Raw genomic sequence first — 18535 nt, forward strand, 5'->3', positions numbered from 1 at the left:
TAAGACCTATATATGTGATATATAATACAACCTCATCTGGTTTCTTAAGAGAGCAGATCAGAAGCAACAAATTAGACGGGGAAGCTGCCAGAAGTAGATCCATAAGCACTGAAAGCCGTCAACTTCACAGAGGAAGATAGTAAAAATAGCAAACACAATTAACATAGGTGAGCAATGTAGTAGGATAATTTTTACATGGGTAAATAATCTTATGTCCTTTGATAATCAGATTCTTTGTATTTCAGCAAACTATAGTATCAGGAGCTCTTCATAATGAGTCAATTAATCTAATTGAACATCCCTCTCTATAAGGCTTTGTTAAGTGCTAGAGTAATCTTACTCCCTACACTTTGTTTTAAGGAAGCAGGAACTGTATAGTACTTTTAGAACTGTCTGCATAGAAAGTAATTAAAACACAAACTTCACTTTTAGGAAAAGAGAATTTTTTTGAAAAAGACATTAAATTGCGTTTTCTCAATTTCTTTTTTTTTTTTTTAAAGATTTATTTATTTATTTATACAAGCACTGGGTACAGTCAGAAGGGCGGGAGGGTGAGAGAATTCACCAGAGCCAGAGCAGGGAACAGAAGAGGCAGACTGATTTAGTACACTGCTGAAGGGAGCAGCGGGCAGCAGGAGAGGTCTGCGCACCATGTGGGACCCTCACCCGGCAGCCGGGGATCGAACGGGCGCTGCAGAGGCTTCCGGCAGCTTTCGCAACCCAGCGCTCGACCGCTGAGCCACCAGGGAGGCCCAACATTTTCTCAATTTCTAATGAAGTTGTATGAAGGAACCATTACCACATTCTGTAAGTTTAAATATTAACCTAATTTTCTTTTTAAAATTCAATATTATTGATGTATAGATCATTATGCTTACAATAGCCTATCCTCATCTCTGTTAAGTGTATAAGAGTTTTAAAATGGATTAAAGCATCCCTGTATTTAGCACATTTTCTATCAATATTGGTAAAGTTATATTTAACCCATGCCCATTTCTCTTTTCAAATCATAAACCATTCAGGGAGAAAATATTTCCACACCATACAACTGTTAAAGGACTAATATCAAAGATCTTCAAAGAACTTATATAACTCAACAAGAACAAAGCAAACAACCCAAAGCTGCAATCTTATCTTTACTGCAGCACTATTCACAATAGCTAAGATATGGAAACAACCTAAATGTCCCAAAACAGTTGAATGGATCAAGTAGATGGGGTCTATATACACAATGGATCACTCAGTGATCAAAAAGATAAACTCATGCCATTTGCAGTATGACAGATGGCTTCACCTATTGGTGGGCTAAAGGAAAACGAAACAAAGGGTCAGGCAAACCATAATCTCTAAAATATGTAATAAAAATTTATCCAAAAAAGTAAGATATAAGCCAACAGATGTTTTATTAAAGACTGGAAAACAAGAACAAAAAACCCTTACTTTCGTAGCATAATGTAAAAATATGACCAGGCTTCACATTTTTTGGAAGAGAAATTAAGTAAATTAATCCATGCTCCGACACACAAGCTTTTGCTTTTTTCTTTTCCAATGAGCTAGTAAATACAGAAATATTAATGTACTAGAATAGACTTGAGTAACTGTTACTCCAGAGGACGGAGTGGCAAAAAGCTATACATTACTGAATATACTCAAAACAAAACACTGCTGCCACCATCAACAGCAGTCACCAAATCCATCATCTACCTTGTAAGAAGTGGAATCTCGACAGCATAGGGTAGTAGGAAAAAATGGATCTTTAAACTTTGTATTCAAATTCCAACTCTACCATTTTTATTAGCATGTGGCCTTGTACAAGTTACTTAAAGAGAGAACTCAGATGGTTGGTTGCCAAGTACCAGAAATACACTTCCACCTAGTTTATACAAAAAGGTTGTCTTAGGAAGAGACACAATCTAAGAATCATGGACAAAGACACTTGAATACAATGAAGACTCTTTTTATGTATTTTCTTTTATTCTTGCTCTTTCTTCCACTTGATCTTAGACAAAAGGGCTGAGGAATGATTGCTCTTTCTTCCGGAGGTCCCTCTTATCTAGTTCAAGTGGCAAGAAACAAGGTCATTAACAGTTACAGAGTTTTACATCTTAGAGTTTCAGCCACCGGAGAGCAAACAAATTATTTAATCTTCTGGGCACTTAGGACCCAGGAAAAGCTCGAGTGGCATGGCTTAGTGCAGTTGTCTTGAACTGGACCCATATAAATACAGAAATGGGCAGAATTATGATTGATTTACCTTACTCTTTCTAAGCCAGACTGATTTAAAAAAAAAAATCAGATCTGATCCAGTTATTAACTTGATTAAAACCTTCATGACCTTCTCTAACATACTTAAAATCCATACCCTTGAACCAAGTCTTAGCTGAAGTTTTATGTGGGTTTTGCTTGGCTCCTGTTCACTTCCACAACCTCTTACGTTATCTACTCCAGGAAATTTTATTTTTTTAGTTTCTCAAACCTGTCAAGCTGTCTCTCACCTCAAAATTGTTTTACATGTATCATTTGCATTCTTTTCCTTTTTCAACTAGCTAACTTCCACTAATCTCTCCTCCAAGATGGACTCCCTGGTTCCCAAGATAAATTAGGTTCCTTGTTCTTTTCCTTTATAACATTCACAATTTCTAATTACAAATGAGTGTTTGTTTAGTATCTGTTTCTCATATATACTGCTAACTTCAAGAGAGTTGAGATTGTTTTGCTCTCCATTGTATCCTTTTTGCAGCTAGCTGCCCCTAAATGGTATGTGCTGAATGAATAATTGGCTTAGAATGGGGCAAGTGGTAATCACCATTACATGGTCCAATCACAGATGAAGGGGAAGGTAGCAGGCAGGTACAATTACTATTATCAAGTTATTAAAATGGTTGCTCCAGGAGTAACTTACTGGGGAAAGGGATGAGTAAGTCATTCCCAAAGAACCTGTGCATCTGCTGAGCAGAATGAACAACTGTATTTATTCCATTAACCTTCTTCCATAAACTCCTCATAGGACCTTGACATCAACAAGACAATAAATGTAACAGTACCTATACACAGACCTGCACATATAGCTAGTGTGCAATGTTACTTTTCCTTCGATCGTATTACCTGTTATTCTTGAATATCATTAAGCTCTAAGAAAGTTCATTAAAACTCTACAATAGTGGCGCAGCAGGTTGAGCGTAGTGCTGTGAAGCTGTCCGCAGCCTCTGCAGCACAGGTTCAATTTCCTGGCCAACCAGGGAGGTACCCACATGGCGTGGCAGACCTCTCCAGTCTCGCCCGCTGCTCCCCTCAGCAATGTATTTTGATCCGTCTGCCTGTTCTGCTTCCCTCTCTGTCTCTGGTGAATCCTCTCACCCTCCTTCCCCTCTGGCCTGTACCCCAGTTCTTGTATATAAATAAATCTGTAAAAAAAAAAAAAACCAGCTCTGCAATATACTGCAGTGTATATGACAAACATAGCTCTTTCTTGACCCATCTTCTCACAGCATCCTTTTTCTACAGTAACTGCAGCCACTCAAATATAAACTTGGCTTAAAGAACAACAGCAATGGCAAAACTGTCCTTGTCCTTAAAAACTCACTTTCTCACACCTATTATGTCTGCCATGCCCAAAGCTCTACAGCACCCATAGGCTGCCAGATTTAGCAAATAAAACACAGGCTACCCCATATATTATCTGACAACTCATGCCCAAGTCATATTACCTTTGTAAACCCACTGCACCTTAGTTCCAAAATTTTTTCTTATAAAATAGTTTCTCTGGAGATTTACTGGCTCTTTCTCCAACGTATAAAGTCTTTAAGCCCAGACTTTGTGTTTCTTGGTGGTGTTGAGAGTAAAAAGCCAAACAAAACCAGACAACCATAGCGACCAAAAAAAAAAAAAAAACCCACTCCCCTAAAAACCTATTTTAAAAAGCCTTGCTTCCAACACTAGGCATAGTTTACAAAAAGGTTATATTTTCAGTGGTAGATCCAGAAAAAAGAAATTTTCTGACAGGTAGAATATAAGCAGTAGTATTAAAAAGGGAAAATGAACTCTCAGTTAAAAAAAAAAAAGGGGGGGTGTTACACTGTCTTGAAGTACCTTTGAATTTTGTTTGTAACTGAAAGGAACATCAGCGGTCAGCTATTTCAACCTTCTTGTTTTATAAATAATAAAAGCAAAGACCATGAATGGTAAAATGACTTACTAAACATCACATAGGAGCCCCAGTTCTAATTTCTTCATTCTCTCACCACTTGCCCCAGATGATATAAAGAGCACAACTCACTGAGCTGAGGAAGGGCCTCCTCTTTCTTTATGTACAGTGTCAGAGGACAAATTGCTTATAATGTTGTCACGTCTGACACAAGAGAAATGCATTCCAAGCATTGCAAGTCAGATTCTAAATTGATTTTCCTATAGGAAGATAATTGTACTCAAAACCTTAGGTATTTTTAATATAAGATTTATATTAACTACTAATATAATTTCATAATTCTCTGATATTATAAGCATAACCCTATAATTCAGTTATTTTATGGGTTAAATTTGGTAGATTGCCTGCAAATACGACGACTAAGCATACTGTGCCCGAGAAAAATAAGTTCCAAGTTTTAAAACATTTTGTAAGGTTTTTTTTGTTTTTTTTTTTAAGATTTATTTATTTATACAAGCACCGGGATACAGGCCAGATGTGCAGGAGGGTGAGAGGCTTCACCAGAGACAGAGCAGGGAACAGAACAGGCAGCCTGACGAAATACACTACTGAGGGGAGCAGCGGGCGAGATAAGAGAGGTCTGCCGCACTATGTGGGTATCTCCACAGCCAGCGGGGATCAAACCAGCACTGCAGAGGCTGCGGACAGCTTCAGAGTGCTGCGCTCAACTGCCTGTACCACCAGGGAGGCCCCCATTTTGTAAGTTTTAAAGTACTGATACAATCAATCTCATCTTACATTAGGAACTACCAACACATAGAATCAAGATTATAAACTGAATGCGATAAACCAAAAACACAAGAGTCTTCATTTTATAAAAAGGTATCATTTATTTTTAAAGTTAGGTATTCAGGCACATTTACACGGGATATAATTTACATACAAATTTTTATTAGTATTTCACTGACAGTTGATGTAAAAAAAAGTCAAACATTTTTCTACACTCGCCTAACTTAGTAAAAACAAAAACAAAAAACCCTTAATGTACATATACAGTAAGTGAGCTTTAAAAGAAAATTATTTCATAAATGAAAGTTTGACAATATATAGAATCTACTGCTAGCTAAAAAAGATGTCAGAAAGGAATTATATCTGAATGGGTAAATGAAGTTTAAAGAACCTCCAAATATATTTTTTTCTTTTCTCTCCTGGGATAAAGTAGTATTTCATGAATCGAGATTTGTTTGATAAATCATTTTTTTAAAATGTCTATATAAAATATTGTCAATGGCTATTCTATACCCATTCATTCTATTTATCCAACAACAAAAAAAAAATGAGCTCCTACTATTTAATAAACACTATGCTAGCTAGCATCTTCAAATTTAAGATTTCCAAGTGCTTGATTTTCATTATCACAGTAGATAGGCACTTTTGATTTCCTATTGGAGGATTAACGCAGTGATTTTATGATGACAGTAGCATCATGTCAGTTCCTGTCCTCAACAAGCTTAGAAAAATCCTTGAGTTAAGTGTATCTACCCAAGTGATACTAACATGAATTTTAGTTGGTCACTCAGGAACACGTTTAAAATGTAATCAAATTAATTCTTAAGAAAAGAAACTACAATAGCAATTAAAAAACATTTGAATAGTCTTACTTATATGAGGTTTCCCTATGAAGTTAACTAAATGCACTGCTTTGGTAAAAGTTCTAATATTAATATTTTAGCAGTAGCTTCTGCTATGGGAAAATCACAGCGTTAATCCTCCAATACGAAATCAAAAGTGCCTATCTACTGTGATAATGAAAATCAAGCACTTGGAAATCTTAAATTATTCAAAAAATAAAGCAAAATGTATAAATACAGCATCATACAACATTATATGATTACATAGAAACCTGAATAATGAAGAAGCTCCATACTATACCTTGCAAATCAAAACTAGGCATTCTGGATCCTGTCATCTACAAATTTTTCAATTAAAAAAAGCCTTTCATGTTTTTCTGGAGATTTCATTTTTCACAAACTTAATTCAATATTCAATTTGTTTATGACAAAGTCATACAGCTTTCTTTATCAGTATTAATTATATGTCTAATTAGGTTCCATAGGTACTAGCTATCATACTAGCTGTATAGGTACTAGCTATCATACTTACTAATTTTGCAATTTTTAAAAACTCTTAATGAATGAGAAACATTGTTCAGTTTAGAGCCACAAGTCTCCAAAGAAAAGTCAATGTAAAACCACCATTCTAACATACCATGGACAATTCTAAAGAAATTTGTTTGTACTTTACACTGAAATGTTTTCATCGTTCATCAGCTAAAATACTAAGCTTTCTTTAAAATATCGTGAAAACTAATGAATTTACGCATCTTATTTAGTGAAATGGTTATTATCTCCATTTACATAAGGAAACCAAGGCACAAAAGGTGTCCATTTTGGAAATTGCAAGGTCATTTCCTAAGCAAGCGACTGATCCTACACCATCAAGTTATATTATACGTGCGCCACTTCCAAGTGCCATAAAACAATTACTGTGCCTTAAAACACAGCCTCTGCAATGCTTATGTGTAATAATTCCATTTTATCAAGAGGGTTAGGCAATAAGCTTAAACAAGAAAAGCTGAAAAGGGAGGATCACAAAAAGAAAAACAGTTATTTTTGATAATGAACTATTTATTTTTAAATGAGATGTGAACAGTTTTTAACATTAGCAATCAAATAACCAACAATTTCTTCTTCCATTTTCTGGAAATATTTTCATCTTTCAGGTTGCTCATGCAAAATTGGAGGCTATCCATCCTTGTAGACAAAAGTTAGAAATACAAGGTAAAAATCTGCAACAATGATGTTGCAAAGAAAAATGAATAAAAAATAAAATTTAGATAAACTAGAGAACGTTCACGATGGCAGTGAAAACCCCATCTTAAATATCAAGTGTTATCTTTCGTTCAACTGAAGGTTATGATTACCAAACATCCTGTTACCGAAAAATACAAAACTTTTCCAAATGAAAACTTAAGACATTTCTATCAAGTACTTCATTCAAATGTTTGACATGAATAAAAATGCTTTTCTTAACAGAAACTTACAGATAGCGTAAGGAAAAACTGCTTCTGCGAGTTCAAAGACTGAGTCTGCATTTGTAATTATGACATAGTGCTATCAGCAATTTTAAAAATGAAAGATCATACGAATTCAATTGAAGAACTTTAAATGGATTAAATAACCAATCAGTTACATCAACTCCGGACCAAAACACGACCGGTAATGCATGACTCTCACACCAAAGGAAAAAATAAAAGAAAACCCAAGGCACACCTTGCAAGAAAAGGCTAGACGGAGTCGTGCTAAAGTAGCCAGTCTAGCGGGGGATTAGTTAATGAATCGGCTCTAAGACAGGCAGCGAACGCTCGGGTCAGACGAGCTTTCTTTTCATCATCCTTCCAGCTCATCATCCGCAAGTGCAAGGGAAGGCGTCGGGGTGCGAAGCTAGGGGGCATGCTGCAGCCAGGGGAAAAGAAAAACGGGCTAGATGCAATGGATGCTGCAGAGTTGAATAATTATCTGGGTGGCACAATGGGCGAGTCCTGCCTCCCTAACTGCACCCGAGGCAGCCCCCCAAGAACAGGCATCCGAGGCGACCGCCACGCTTCGCCACCTCTTCAGACGAAGAAAGGGGTTCCCGCACTCGCTCGAGCCGTCTGTCTCCAGACCAGCCGCTCGGCGCCCGCGCGCAGGGGCACCAGCCAGCTCCCCAGCCTCGGGCACGGCGCGAGCAGGGGCTCCCCGCCGGGGCTGCAGCCCGCCCGGGGCCCCGAGGCCCGCGGCGGAGCGCGGGGGCGCCCAGGCGGCGGCACCTCAGGTGAGCCCCGCAGCCTCAGCCCGGAGCAGCCTCGCGGGGGTCCCCGCCGCGGAGACCCCGCGCGCCGCCGGCCGCCGCGTCCCTGGGCACCAGGTCCGGCCGGCGGGGGTGGGGGGGGCGGCCGCGGCTCGGGGGAGCCCGAATGGGGGTGGGGGCCGTCGCGGGGGAGGCGCACCCATCCCCGTAACCTCTGCGGGGCTGGAGCGCCACCCGCCACCTCTCTCCGCTCCGGCAGGGAGGAGGAGTTCCCTCGCGGCGCCCCTTCTCCCCCGCCCCCCAAAAATGCCAATTCCTGAGAGACTCGCGCTCACCGTGAAATCTTGGGGGGCTCTTGCCTTACCCCTTCTTCATGCTTCGGCGGCGGCCGCCGGTCCCCCTCGGCTCCCGGGACGACACCCAGAGCCTCCAGGAGCGTCGGGCTCCGGGGTGGACCCCGCTCCGGTCAGCGGCCGAGCCACCTGGCCACGGGGACCGCCGCCCGCGGCGCCCGCCGCTCGCCGGACCCTCCGTGTGCTCGACGCGCGAGCGAACAACACCGCGGCCGCCGCCGCCCCCAGCCCGCCCCCTCCCCGCGCGCGACGCTCCACAACTGGGCGCCGGGACCCGAGCCGGGATGGGGGGGACGCTGGACCCGCGCCACCTAGCCCCCCATCCTCCCCGCCCGGAGCAGCTCCCCGACGGCCAAGGTCTTCCCCGTGACCTTCTCCTTCCTCGCCAGCTCCCGGGGTGCAGGTGCAGCCCTGAAGGCAAACTCGCCCTCCGCCCACTCACCCATCCGCGGACACGACTCTCGCTCGTCCCCCCCTTTTCCAGAGGCTTTATGGTATTGCCCAATCCTCAGTTTGGGGGAAGGGGACGGCGAGATCGGTGCTCGGCCAGGGAATGAGGGAAGATGATAGCCAATTGAATGAACCATCCTTTCAGGGGCGGGATCAAAGAGAGGCCTGCCCGCCCCCCCCCGCCCCCTCGTCCGGACTACATTTCCCATTGTGCCCTGCGGCCTCCCGCCGCGCTGCACGCCGGGAGAGGCGGGCCCTGCGGCCGCAAGGTATTTCGGGACTCGTAGTGTTTAGCGTAGTCATGTAGGTCCTGGAAGTTATAAGCTATTGTAATTCTCTCTGTTTCTCCATATAAGTGTGGCCAAACTCTCTATTCTGTTGTAATTATTTTAATATGATTAATAGGCCGTTTAAAGTTTTTGGTTAACGATCGGCAAGGAAGTCATGAGTTTCATGGCAACCTGGCAGGACCTAGAAGCCGCTGCTGCTTCCGCCCGGGCCTGGTCTCCTCCGAGGATCTGTTGCCGTCATGTCGGCTGCGATTGCATCTCTGGCTGCTTCGTACGGTTCGGGTTCAGGGTCCGAATCGGACTCGGACAGTGAGGGCGGACGGTGTCCGCTGCCAGCCGCCGACTCCCTCATGCATTTGACTAAATCGCCTTCAGCCAAACCCTCTCTGGCCGTGGCGGTGGACTCGGCTCCGGAGGTGGCAGTTAAGGTGAGTGCCTTGTGCCGTGGCCCCTGAAGTGGCCCTGCATTGTGAGTTTGTGCCCCAAACCCGACAGTGGCTGGTTAAGACCCCGGGATACTTCGTTCTTAGTGCTGAGAGTTAAATTGCTAACGCTTGGATCGCTTCTCCTTCCCATTTGAATCTTCCGCCGGGACAGCCGAAAATTGGAAGTTGGATCCCTCCCCATTGCTCCCCTCTCTGGCCTCCCGCCGTTAGAAAGCAAGTGAGAAGAGGGGGTGAAAAAACATGGATTAGGATGTGGCATGCGTGGAGCAGGTGAAATTTCAGAGCATAAGTAAAGGTAGATGAGGACTTCCCTAACTGGTGTGTGTGCCCTCGCTTGAAGGAAGCAGTGGCCTAACTTTGTTTTGTTTTCTAAGTCAGAATTAGATTTTAATTCCAGCTCCCTCACTTGTGTGAACTTTGCAAGTTATACAACCTCCTGTTTCCTTACCTTGCAATGGAGAGAAAAGCACTGATCTGTCCTAGAGGATTATTGTGAAGGTTAAGTGAAAAGATACAAATGAAACTGATAGCACAGTGCCTGGTGTCTAGTAAAAAGTGCATGGCATGTTAGCTCTAACATTCCTCGATCATAGTGAGAAAAAAGCCTTGGACTTTTTTAGAAAGTGTGCGTGATCCCAATTGAAAAGGGTGATAAAGGGAGAAATTGGATTACGGAGTTGGCTTAATGATGGTTTAGGAACACATGTTGTCTGTCAGGAACTGTTCTAAAGGCCAGTGAGCCAGAACATCTTTGCCATCATGATGCATACATTCTAGCGAAAGGTAGCCAATATCTGAACAAATAAAGTGGTTACAGATTGGATTGAGTACTGAAAGGAACAAAATAGAATATCATGATGGAGACAGAAGGTAAGTAGATAGAGAATAAAGTTAGGAGTATGACTTCCATAGATTGGTCAGGAAAATACTGTTTGAAAAAGTGCCTGTGAAGAATTAGAAGCCAGATTGTGCAGGCTAAGGCAAGGGTTTCCAGACAAAGGAGACCGGAAAGAATTTATTGTGTTTGAGAAACTGATTTATTGTGTTGAGGGTCTGCTGGGAGCATCCACTAGTTGGGAGCACAGACCCAGTAGAGCCTAATGGGGTGATCAGAAACCCAAGATGTGGTGAGGAGAGGAAGAGTATAGAAATGTATTTAAGATGTTTCCAAGTCTAGTTTTATAACTTAAGAAGTCTTCTACAGGTTTTTAATGATCAATATATGAATTTTACTTTTTACTAATGGACATTTGGCACGAAAGAACACTTACAGTGCTATCTTTATAATAAAACATTTCCCCCAACTCAACCCCACCAGCAACCTCCTGAATCTTCATTCTGTTCACAGCTCAGCTTTTGGGAATGCTGTCATTTCATCTCATTTTCCCTTCGACTCAGTGTAGCATAGCGCTAGCTTGAGGACCCTCCCAGAGTAATGTCATTGACCTGGCATCTGACTTCAGTATCTGCATCAAGTGACTGTTAAAAAGTTCTTGAAACTTTCTTCACCTTTATCTTCCTTGGGACCATGTCCATTTTCAACCTTTTTTTGTTTTTTAAGATTTATTTATTTATTTATTTATTTATATAAGAAGTGGGGTGTAGGCCAGGGGTGGGGGTGTGAGAGCATTGACCAGAGACAGAGTAGGGAGCAGAACAGGCAGATTTTACTGAAATACACTGCTAGGGGAGCAGCAGTGAGATAGGAGAGGTCCGCTGTGTCCACTGTGGTAGTGGTGACAGCACTGAGACTTAACTCCTATACCACCAAGAAGGTCCTGGTCAGCCTTCTGATCCCTTGTGCTTCTGCCCTCCCTTGCAATATTTATGTTTTCCAGGACTCTGCTCTTACTCCTCTTTGCACCTCTCATACTCTTTCATGCCTTCAACTGCAATCTGTGCTACTGATGACTCACTCGTAGGTGAACACTGAGGAGTGGTTAGCACAGACCTTAAAATCAAAACTGTCAGGATTCAGATCCTGCCTCCACCACTTACCAAGGTAGACCATGAATAAGTTACTTAAGTGCTCTGTGGCTAAGTTGTTTGTGGGTTGTTTTTTTTTTTTTTTCATCTGTAAAATAGGGTTAAAACTTATCTCGTGGGGCTAGAGGTTTGTCATAAAGCATGTTAAGCACAGGTAATAGTGCCGGCTATTATTTCCAACTTAAATTCCTTATCAGCTCCAGAGCTATTAAAGTTCTCTTCCGAGATGACCCTCTCGTATTCCAATCCAATATGCTGAAAAATTAACCTGTTATATTTCCCTCAAAATTCATTTCTTCTGCTTTTCCCATTTTGATTAGTGATCCCACAACGCACCTATTAGTTCGTGTCAAGAACCGATTGGTCTTTTTTTTCTCCCTCGGCCTCCGCTTCAAAGCTAGTCATTTCAAAAAGGTAGTCATTCAGCTGGTAATATTTCTGCTTCATTAATTTCTCTCATAGCAAGTCCTTCCTTTCCACTTTCACTGCACAACCTTACTTTATATCTTCCTTATTTCTCCCAGAAGTTATTCTTGTCTTTTCTTTCTTTTCAACCTGTCCATTGTGATTCAGTACCATTTCTCAAATGTCTTTCCTCTTCTGTCACCTGTTTAGTTCAGATTCTTTGTTTTTTTTAATTTTAATAATACTCTAATGGTCTTTCTATTTCCTTCTTTCTTGTCTCCTAGGTCATTACCCCATTCAGCCAGAGAAGCGGTTATCGTGTTTACCTAACACAGTGCATGCAGAGTGATTTTTCTGAATTCCAATGTTGTATCACTTCCCCACTGGAAGACACCAGGTTGCTTACTGAACAATTTCTAAGTTCCTTATGTAACATAGGAGGCCTGTCATTCTCCCAGGCTGACCTTTCTACAGGCCCCCCGACTTCTATTATTTTTCTACTCAAGATTTTGCTCATATTAGTCTCTTTGCTTAAAATCCGTCCCATACCCTACTTCACTGTCAGTGTTCATTTCCCCTCTCACTACCTAAGCCCTCTTTTCATATCTCAGTTGTAACACTTGCCACATTGCTATGATTTGTCAACTCTTTTTTCCCCTTGAACTGTTGTGAAATCCTGAGGACCAAAGATTGTCATGGCCTTGTCTTAATGTCTCCAGTGCCTAATACACAAGATTAGGGAAATATATTTGGTAAGAGAATTAATGAAAGAGGAAATACAAAAGAAATCGGTGTGCATTGATTGATTGGGGGGGGGGTTGGTGAAGGGATGTCTCTAGAACTCACTTAATTCAGTCACTTCAGTTTTAAGTAAGAAAATCCAGGAAGTTTGTATGAAGTACCAGAGGTCCTTTAGATGTGGAGCTCAGGCAGGACCTCCCGCCCCAGTGTATAGATGCCAAAAAAAAAAAAAAGCTTACTCATAGTAAATGTAATGATTGAAAATAACCAAGGGAGATGTGAAGCATACAAATAACGTCTGTATTTGGCTAAGTGTATTGTGAGTAATAGCAAGAATTTTGGCAGACTATAAACTTATGCAGGTTTTTAATCCATTTTCCTGAATACTGATGAGATTGAGCATATTTTATATGCTGTTGATGATTTTTTTCCTTTTTGAAGTGACATTTGATTTTCTTTTTGATTTGCAGATATTTATTCTGGATACTGTCCTTTATCAATTATGGAAATATATTTTCCACTTAGTGGTTTATCTTCTCACTCTCTTCACTGTCTGATAAAAAAAAAGTTATTTAGGGCCTCCCCCGGTGGTGCAGACGGTTGAGCGCAGTGCTATGAAGCTGTCTGCAGCCTCTGCAGCGCAGGTTCGATCCCGGCTGGCCGGCGAGGGTCCCACATGGTGCAGCAGACCTCTCCTGCCTCACCCGCTGCTCCCCTCAGCAGTGTATTTCAGTCAATCTGCCTGTTCTGTTCCCCACTCTGTCTCAGGTGAATCCTCTCACCCTCCCGCACATCTGGCCTGTACCCTGGTTCTTGTATGTATGAATAAATAAATCTTTTTTAAAAAAGTTATTTAGTATAGTCTTATCAAATTATTCCTTAATGGATTGTGGTTCCTGTTTCTTGTTTGCGTACTCCTTCCTTATCCTAAAGTTATAAAAATATTCTCCCATTTAACTTTTCTTTGCTTTTTATGTTTTAGTTATTAACATATATGGAATTATTTGTTTATGTTATGCACATCTTTAATAATATGATCTGATCTTTATAAGGTATTTCCCTCCTGCCCACACATCTTTTTTGGTTGTTATTCAAGAATGTCTTGTCTATCCTTGGCCCCAGTTACAGTTTAGAATTAACTTTTAAAGTTTGACATGCCCAGAGAGGATTTTTATTTGGGATTGCATTGAATCGTAGATCAGTTGGCAGGCTATGTTATATCTATTCATTTGTTTAGGTCTTCTTTGGATTTTTATTTTATTCCAAAGTTTTTAATTTTCTCCATCAATGTCTTGTATAGTTTTGTTGCAGATATTTCTTGGCGGGTATTTTTTTATGCTATTGTATTAATAAATAGCATGCTTTAATTTTCTAACTGATCTTACTAACATACTCCTGTTAGCTGCAAATATGACAGTATTTTTTTCTTGCAATATTTATTTCTTTTCAATTTTTTTTTCTTGCTTTGCTTGCTAAGATGTTTGGAAAAGTAAAAAGTTAAATGATTAAAAAAGAACATATCAGGCTAATTCAAAGCAAAAGAAAGTACATAGGTTGTAATAAGATCAATAAAATAAACTTTAAAATAAAAAGGGTCAGTTCATAAAGATACAAGATTCATTCATAAAAAGGTGTATAACAGTTTTAATTTTGTACACACTTAATGTAAACTCAAACTCTTCAAGCAAAACTTAATAGGACTACAAGGAGAAATCAAAAAATCTACCATCACAGTGGGAGATTTTAATACATCTTTCAGTAATTGCTATAACAAGCATAAACTATGAATAATGATAAAGAAAATTTGAACAAATTTAGCAAACTAAAGGACATAAAGAACATAGCTCTCAATGCAGAGTATTGTTTTCAGGCACTAATAAAACATCTTTTTAAAATCTGACCAGGTATTGGCAAACTTGGGTAAAGGTCCATATAGTAAATATTTTAGGCTGTGCCTAAAATAATGTGCCTTCTCAGTATTGCATGGAACAAAATCTGAAAAATAAATATTTCGAGCTAAATCAATAAGGAAAATAATACTCATCAGAACTTCTGAGATAGAACCATCAGAATGTTTTTTTTAGTCTCAATATAATGTAATAGAAAAGAAGAAAGGCAGAAAGTTAGTGTGCTAGGCCTCCGTTATGGGTTCTTTTGAACACTTCACTTCTTTTACTCATTTACAAATGAGGTATCACTGGTTTTCAAGACTGTAAGTTTCAGAAGTACATCTTCACACCTGGACAAATGTGTCCATCACATCATGCTGACCACCTAAGGGCTAGTTACCGTCTACCACTATCCAGTTGACTCCTTCTACCCTTTCTTCCTACCCCTGTACTCTTCTCTAATAACTACCATTTTGTTGTCAGAATCTAAGGGTTTTTGTTTTGTTTGTTTATGCCCTCAGTTTCTTTTAAGTAGTTATCTCTAGAAATTAAAATATGTTTGAATTAATCAATAACTTTGCTGCTTTCTGGACTGTGCAGGAACATTAGAACACTGAGGTATTATTCAGTACACCCCACTCCAGCTATTAGTCCCCTGTATTTTTTATATACATTTAAACCTCACAAAATGAAAGTGAATGATATGATTTTTGCCTCTCATGCAAGAGATCTGTAGTGTATACTTTAGATTGAATGTCCTTTAGTGAATGTTAACTGTTGACAACTATTTTCAGTTTTGGTTTATCTTTTAAATGTTTTTCCTTGAAGGATATTTTTACTGGGTTTAGTTTGCTTGCTGACATTTATTTTCTCTCAGCATATTGAAATAGTCTAACTTCTAATTTACATTGTTACCGATAACAAGTCAGCTGAGTATAACTTTTTCTTCTTTTAATTACTTTTAAGACATGGATATGTAACCCCCCAACTGCTTTTAAATGGGTTACAGTTTCATGCTTTATATTCATCATAGGACATACAGATGTGGATTTCTTTTTGTCTTGCTCAGAATTTGCTTCTATAGTTGGAAATCAATTGGTTTGGATTGTGGATCTTTCAGTATTTCTAGAATACTGTTGAATGAATAATATTTCTCTCAGTTCTTACCTTGTCACATAATAGTCTAGTTCTGTTCTCTGTTCTCTTATGGTAGGATGTCAATTAAACTCATTTATGTTCTCCACTGTATGACTGATTATTTTTCTGTTAGAAATTTATTTAAATGCAACATTGTCAGTTTTTGCACTTTGATAATTATGTAATAAGCTCTCTTTGGTTACATGAGCTGCTTATTAATTGACTTTAAAGTTATAAAATAAAAGCAGACATGACTTTCATTTCAGTCACTGTGTTACTCTACCCCTATTATTCCCTGCTTTCATTTAGCCGTCTTAAGTAAAATGAAAAGTCTGCCTCTGATTTTAAGCATATTTTAAAATTTCTTCTTCTTAGGTGATGTTTCTCATACTCATGAGCTTCATTTGTTAATGGCCAGATTCAAATGATATCATTACCTGAATGGCTATTCTTACCTTCCCACCTAAACCCCCATCTTAGCAAGTTTGTTCACTACCACTTTCTAGGAGAAAAAAAAAGCTATACCATAAATTGATAAACACTTTATAATAATGATTAATAGTTTCATTCTGCTTTATAGCCTAGAGTTTGCCCTCACATCTATTTTCTTCTTTGTTCAAAATAAGGTATGTGAATGTGACTTAAAAGTAAATATTATTTCACTTTTTCTCATTAGTTTGACTCAACAAAAGATAAATTCTGTAAATTTACTTGATCCATAGGAAGGCCTTCCTTAGTGTACTTTCTTTTTTATAGATAATTAAAACTGAATAGAAATCCTTTGTAATTCTGTGGTAATTCAATTGTATGCCTAATTGTTACTAAATTCCTCATGAATATTGAAATAAGGTTGTAGACTTGGCCAAGTCTTTTTAATTAAGTATAAAATTAATAACCCTGCATTTTCTTGAGAGTTGTTCAAATTGTTCTATAATTTTAGCAGAAGCCAAATTACATTATTTAATAGTTGCCACTGAGGTTTACACAAAGAGTTACTGTTTTAAATTGTGCTTTTAAAATTTGGTTTTTGATGGTACACTCTGTTCAAGATAATTCAAATTTAGAATATTTAAAATACCCTTAATCAGAAAGATTTGATAAACCTTATTATAAAGTGATTATACCAATTGTATTCTGTAAAATCCATTGGGGAGGTGTGAATGTGGCTAAGTTCCTGTGGTTTTAAGCAGTTTGTCACTAGGAGTTGAATATTAAAAGAGAACAATGTTTAATTTAGCTTTTATGCAGTTTAGCAATTTATATATCCCCTTTGAACTTGTTACTGAGTTTTGCTACTGAGCTCTAAGCAAAGTGCTGTGTCTAATCAATGAAAATTCTAGTGTGCCTGCCAGAGTAATATATTTATATGTATTTTTATGGCCCAGCATTTGTACCCCCTTCTTTAAGAATTTTATGTGAGGGGCCTCCCTGGTGGCGCAGCATGTTGAGCACAGCGCTGTGAAGCTGTCCGCAGCCTCTGCAGCATGGGATTGATTCCTGGCCAGCCAGGGAGATTCCCACATGGCACGGCAGACCTCTCCTGTCTCACTCGCTGCTCCCTACTCTGTCTCTGGTGAATCCTCTCACCCTCCCACGCCTCTGGCCTGTACCCCAGCTATTGTATAAATAAAAGACAATAATAATAAAACAAGTAAATCTAAAAAACCAGAATTTTATGTGAGGAACATCTTACCCCACCCTCAACCTTCAGAATTCAGATACCAACGTAGATTCTCATTCTCTCAGCTGAAGTTCATGACTGTAACTTGAGCTCAGTCAGATAAATGCATTCACTTAAATTCTAATCTAAATTTAATGCATAGAGCCTCCCCTGGTGGAGCAGGTGGTTGAGCACAGTGCTGTGAAGCTGTCCACAGCATGGGTTCGATTCCCGGCCAGCCAGGGAGAAACCCACATGGTGCGGCAGACCTCTCCTGTCACACCTGCTGCTCCCCTCAGCAGTGTATTTCGTCAGTCTGCCTGTTCTACTCCCCGCTCTGTCACTGGTGAATCCTCTCACCCTCCCGCGCATCTGGCCTGTACCCCAGTTCTTGTATAAATAAATAAATAAATAAATAAATCTTTAAAAAAATAAATTTAATGTACAAATAAACAAGGAATTTTTTTTCTTTATTGAGGTAAATTGGTTTACAACTCCGTATATGATTTAAGGGAATAGGTTCACACTTCTCAGATATGTGTTAACCACACCAACCTGACTATCAAAACACCTATAGTCCTATACCTATGCCATTGGGTTTCCTTCCCTTTTCATCTGAAATTGAATTAATCTGAACTTACCAAACTTGCCTTATGAAGAGGCCTGTGCACATGACTACACAAAGAAAATAAAAAGATCAGTTATGGCTCCCAAAATCTCCTTCAGGCTCCAAACATCTACCACCCGTTCTTGTCTTTGTCATTTCTATTTCATCTCAGAGAGAACGCTCCTCTTCTCAGAGATTGATCTTCTCCCTAAGTCCTGGATTTTTTCTCCTCCCATCTCTTCCAGGGTAACCATACCTTTGATTAGTCTTCCTCCTTGTCATGTGTTTCTTCCTACCCAATCCTTTACTCCAGCTTACGATTGAGTAACTATTTAACCTAGTCTTTTCTTAAGAAAAAAACAAACTTGGGCCTCTCCTGGTGGCACAGGTGGTTGAGCGCCGCACTATGAAGCTGTCTGCAGCCTCTGCAGTGCAGGTTCAATCCTGGTCAGCTGGCGAGGGTCCCACATGGTGCAGCAGACCTCTCCTGTCTCGCCCGCTGCTTCCCTCAGCAGTGTATTTCAGTTAATCCACCTGTTCTATTCCCCACTCTGTCTCTGGTGAATCCTCTCACC

At 40.0% G+C, this 18535-nt stretch overlaps 2 protein-coding genes across 2 annotated transcripts in view; one reads left to right on the forward strand and one right to left on the reverse strand.

Moving 5' to 3' along the window:
- WASF1 (WASP family member 1) overlaps positions 1-8934 on the reverse strand; it is a 53879-nt gene extending 44945 nt beyond the window's left edge. The window contains 1 exon segment of the mRNA XM_054699103.1: positions 8792-8934. The gene's annotated coding sequence lies outside the window, so the exon portion shown is untranslated.
- A 131-nt stretch (positions 8935-9065) lies between these two features.
- CDC40 (cell division cycle 40) overlaps positions 9066-18535 on the forward strand; it is a 47520-nt gene continuing 38050 nt past the window's right edge. Inside the window, exon 1 of the mRNA XM_037520218.2 lies at positions 9066-9517. Coding sequence (XP_037376115.1) covers positions 9329-9517 — 189 coding nt within the window. The 5' untranslated portion in view covers positions 9066-9328. The remainder of the gene's footprint in view (positions 9518-18535) is intronic.

Source organism: Talpa occidentalis, unplaced genomic scaffold (assembly GCF_014898055.3).
Source record: "Talpa occidentalis isolate TD23 unplaced genomic scaffold, MPIMG_talOcc4v2.1 talOcc4.2, whole genome shotgun sequence".
NCBI lineage: Eukaryota > Metazoa > Chordata > Mammalia > Eulipotyphla > Talpidae > Talpa > Talpa occidentalis.